This window comes from Nasonia vitripennis (assembly GCF_009193385.2).
Source record: "Nasonia vitripennis strain AsymCx chromosome 1 unlocalized genomic scaffold, Nvit_psr_1.1 chr1_random0013, whole genome shotgun sequence".
Classification (NCBI taxonomy): Eukaryota; Metazoa; Arthropoda; class Insecta; order Hymenoptera; family Pteromalidae; genus Nasonia; species Nasonia vitripennis.
Genome location: NW_022279601.1, coordinates 238493 through 243111, shown reverse-complemented (window position 1 = coordinate 243111; position 4619 = coordinate 238493). Strand labels below are relative to the sequence as shown.

Below are 4619 nucleotides of genomic sequence, written 5' to 3'. Positions count from 1 at the left end.
ACGACTCTCGTCAAGGCCATCCTCTCTCTCTATCCTTTGAACGCAAGCCAGTCCTTGCGACTGCAGAGCCGAGTACGAGCCGGCCGGAGCTTGCTTCCCGGCACGAGCTCGGCAAGAGCGACTAGACGTCCGCGGCCGCACGACCAGGACCCAACGAAACCCCACCCGGTTGACTTGTTCCCGGGAGGAGTATTAGGAGGTCCCTGGCAACGTTCGGCCGTGTCCACGGGCTACGACGCTAGTTCGTTCTTTCAGTTAGAGAGAGAGACTCATGTTCAACCGACGGCGCAATAGGAGACACACGGCTACGACACCGGCAGAAACCGAGGAGGAGCCGGCGCTGATGAGAATCGTGGACAGAGAAAAAAAAGTCATCGTCAAGTCGTGCATCAAGAGACACTCAAGGTCAAGTCAGCAGAGCCCTCATCGTCCCCAGAGCCCGTATTAGAGTTGCATAGTGATGGGCGATTCTACTCGATTCTTTAAAAATCGACGATTTTTTTCTTGGAGAATCGATTATTTCGTCGATTATTTTCGACAAGCGATTCTCGGGAATCGATTCTTTTTGAACTGAGAATCGAATCGTGTCGCACGAAAACAGGGGGGGGGGAGAGGGAATCAGTATACATATCTAGATATTTTCAGTAGTCTCTGTTCTCTTTCTCTAGTCAGTTACCACTCTGAGCTGACGAGGGAGAGAGAGAGAGAGAGAGAAAACATCTACGTGAGTCTAACCTCTAAATCACATCTAAATCGCTTGTGTCTCGCAATAAGTGCTGTGTGCTGCCTGGGTCTGCTGACTAAACTTTTATAAACGCCGTGAAGGTAAAATGGATCAAGTGAGTATCTTAAATGCACTGGTACGTTTTAATTAATGAAAATAATTGTTTTTATTAAACTTTATTATAGATTCACTCTTGTGGATACTGCAAAGAAAAATTCAAATTGGTTGAAGCCAATAACCATGCATGCTTGAAAATGTTTCCGTCTTTTGATATTACAGATGATAAAGTTATTTATCCTCAAGATGGTAATTGTATATACTTATTGTACAAATTTCACATAGATATCTAAATTTACGCGTATGTTCGACCGTCATAATATATTTACAATCCATTAATTAATTTTATAATTTCAAATTCCGTCCAGGACGTGGTACCACATATTACGCAAACGTACACGAAAACTATTATTCTGATCCAGTAGATTATTGTGCTACTGATGATCATGATGAAGGCAGGATGCAAGAATCGGAACCTCTGGTACCTCAAGTGGAAAAACAGACAGACAATAGCGAAAAAAATGAAGGATCACAGAACATTACAGTACCAGAAACTCCCCAAACAGATCGAACACATGTACAAGATGATAAATCTTTTAGCTCCAAACCTCAACCAAAAAAATCAACAATTTGGATGCATGTTTCAAAGGCAAAAGAAAAGGATTATTTAATATGTAATTATTGTCAAAAGCAATACAAAACATGTGGGAACACAACTAATATGTTAAAACACTTGCGAAGTGCACATCCGCTTTTTTTTGAAAACTCTAACTCTACACCACCTACAGAAACAAAAACCAAAGCTGTGAAACGATCATTAGAAAACGTCGAAAACGACATTGAACCAAAAAGGAACAAATCGACTCAGTCAACTCCTTCAGCTACGATTCAGCCACTTAAACAAAATTTAAAAAGTAATACAGTAACAAAACAATCTAACGTAAGTAATAATTTATTTATCATGATTCATTTAGTTTTTTAATATCTTTTAAAAATATCTTACATTTACAGTTTATAGCAAAGCCTTGCGGAATTAAAGATGCCTTCGCTCGCATAACCTCGTTCAAAGGTAAATCAAAAATATGAATTTAATCTTCCATTTTTTCATAACATATTTACAATTTTTTATAGTATATTTACAATTTTGTATAACATATTTACAATTTTTTATAACATATTTACAATTTTTTATTTGTAGATGGTGGTTCTTCGTCGGATAAAATTTCAAACACCATTCTATACATGATCTGTAAAGATACACTGCCTGTTTCGATAGTAGAGTTTGAAGGTTTCAAGGAGTTGATAAAACTGTTGGCACCTTTATACAAGGTTCCATCAAAAAAAAACGATGACCCGGAAACTTGAATTTAGGTATAACATTATGAAAGAAGCTTTTATAAAAGAATTAGAGGATGTGCCTTATTATTGTCTCACAGCTGACAATTGGACCGATTCCTCGAATCAGAGTTACATAGGTATAACAATACACTATGTAAATAACTCGGCAATGACAGGAAGAGTGCTAGGCTGCTTCCCACTTTATGAAAATCACACCTCCGAATATCTGATGAAATCAATCCAAAATATATTTGATGATTTTAAAATTAAGAATGACAAAGTTACAGCGATGATCACCGACGGAGCGCCAAATATTAAGAAAGCTGGTATCGATTTGCTAGGTAAAGACAAACATCTTGTCTGCATCGCTCACGTGGCCTCTCACCTGTTACCCGATGCGCTTAATAATTTTAAAGAATTCAATACAATCATTAATAAAGTTAAAGCCATTGTTACTCAAAAGAAGCGAAGCATACCGGCGTCGGATAAACTGAAAGAAATGCAGCTAAAGGATGGAAAAACGGAAGGAACTATTTTAAAATTGAAGCTTGATGTCCCTACTCGCTGGACCACAAAAATTGAAATGCTGGAACGATATATTTTACTAGAGCCATATATTTATAACGCAATAAATAAGTGCGAAAAGCCTCTAAACTTATTAACTAGAGAAGAGATAAGTATAGTTAAAGATATATTGCCTATTATGGAACCGATCAAAACCGTAATTACAGAGATCAGTGGCGATGATTACCCTACATGTAGTTTAATTATTCCAATCATCAATTGCATGAAGCAGAAAATCTGTTCAACAGTTTCCACAACAGAAGTAGGAGAATTATTTAAAACTAAACTACAAACTGCAATGGCAAACAGATTCAAAAACATTGAAATGTGTTCTCTTCTCGCCGTTTCAACTTTATTGGATCCGAGGTTCAAAAAAATTCACTTTAAAGACCCTTGTGCTGTTTCGTCAGCTTTAGCTCGAATACGAAAAGAGATCGAAACAATGAAGCCAGTAGATCCTAAACCTAGACCGACAGCTGTAAATACAGTAAATTCAAATAGTATTTGAGACATACATGATAGTATTTTGGAGCAATCTCAGCAATCTACATTGTCATTTTCTGCGAGCGACACAAATATAGAAATCGAAGGGTATATCAAATTACAATTACTTTCCAGAACGGAAAACATTTTTGTGTATTGGCAAAATTTACAAGTGAATTTCCCAGTATTGAGTAAATTAGCTACACGTGTACTAGCAACGCTTGCTACAAGCGTTTCGTCGGAACGACTGTTTTCGAAAGCGGGCAATACGAAGAGAGACAGGCGGAACCGACTTACTGGTAATAGACTAAACATGCTTTTATTTTTGGGAAATTGCACGCTGGAAGAATGGTTTAAAGTGAATTAGTTTTAAGACATTCATTATATATTTAATTAAATGTATTATATATTATTTCATTGTATTATAAACATTATAATTTTATTGTCATTGTAAGTATCATCAAAAGGCATGTTACAGATGTTCGATTGTTGTGTGGTTGTGTAGAATATAATATAATTAAATTCAACAATCTAATAACACATTTCCCCAGCATTTATTAATTTTGATTTCCTGTGTAAATGTAAAAAAATGAGGTGATTTTGATTAATACTGCTTTTTACGTTTTAATAGATTATGTTTAATAGTCATAAGATACTAATAATATTTAAATGGAAAGTTATTAATTTTTATTATTTTATTTTCAGCTGTATAATATACATACACTAATGAAACGAATTCACGAGATTTTTTAAAAAGCAACTTGAAGCGAGGAATATTACAATTTCGAAAGCTTCAATCAAGTTCAAAAAGTTGAAATCAAGTGATCACGATTTTTCTTAAAATCATGTATAATATATATCCGTTTTAATAATTAAAATTTAATGTATTTTTATATACATTCATTAATGAATAACCTTATCAGTATTAATTTGATGTTCAATTAATTATTAATTGTTTAATTTTTCGCGCTACGAAAATTTGGTATCGATTCTGACATCGATACTTCGATTATTTTTGAAAATAATCGATTTAGATTAGCAGATCTCGAAGCCGTATTCTCTCCATCCGAAAGCTCCAGAAGAGGCCGCGCTATTGCTCGCCTGAACGAGTTCTCCCGCCCCGACCTCAGTAAAAAGATAAAATAACCGGCCCTTTTCAGGGCCACCAACAATCAATTTAACGTTGGGAATTCGCCTTTTGAGTCTATCCTGGGAACCACTTTCTGTAAAGAGCCGGGAAAGAATCAATTTCGGGATCTCCAGTTGTGTGTAGGTCGGCGATATTTATTTATTTATTTATTTATTTAGAATTGCAGAAAATACATAATTTACATAGTGTTACATAAATTACATATAAAATTCGCAGGCTGTCATAATGCAACAATTATTAATACAATAACCCATCATAACGCCGCGATCCTGCAGAGGAAAACAATGTTCCCTGTTCGCAGGT

At 35.7% G+C, this 4619-nt stretch overlaps 1 protein-coding gene across 2 annotated transcripts; it reads left to right on the top strand.

Annotated features, from left to right (window-relative positions):
* Positions 1-637: 637 nt before the first annotated feature.
* Positions 638-4023, top strand: LOC103315883 (zinc finger BED domain-containing protein 1-like). 2 transcript variants are annotated; one of them, XM_031921546.1, is made up of 6 exons: positions 638-825; positions 910-1030; positions 1150-1721; positions 1793-1850; positions 1980-3465; positions 3872-4023. In XM_031921546.1, the coding sequence occupies exons 2-5, from the start codon at positions 979-981 to the stop codon at positions 2144-2146; spliced, it is 849 nt and encodes a 282-aa protein (XP_031777406.1). In that variant the 5' UTR covers positions 638-825; positions 910-978; the 3' UTR covers positions 2147-3465; positions 3872-4023. The 2 variants fall into 2 exon arrangements, with proteins under 2 accessions (XP_031777406.1, XP_031777405.1); XM_031921545.1 differs by lacking the exons at positions 638-825; positions 910-1030; positions 1150-1721; positions 1793-1850 and having other exon boundaries at positions 2143-3465.
* Positions 4024-4619: the final 596 nt, after the last annotated feature.

Bases quoted from the DNA above. Each gene is read 5' to 3' on its own strand.
- LOC103315883 (XM_031921545.1), top strand. From the start codon at position 2,163: ATGAAAGAAGCTTTTATAAAAGAATTAGAGGATGTGCCTTATTATTGT.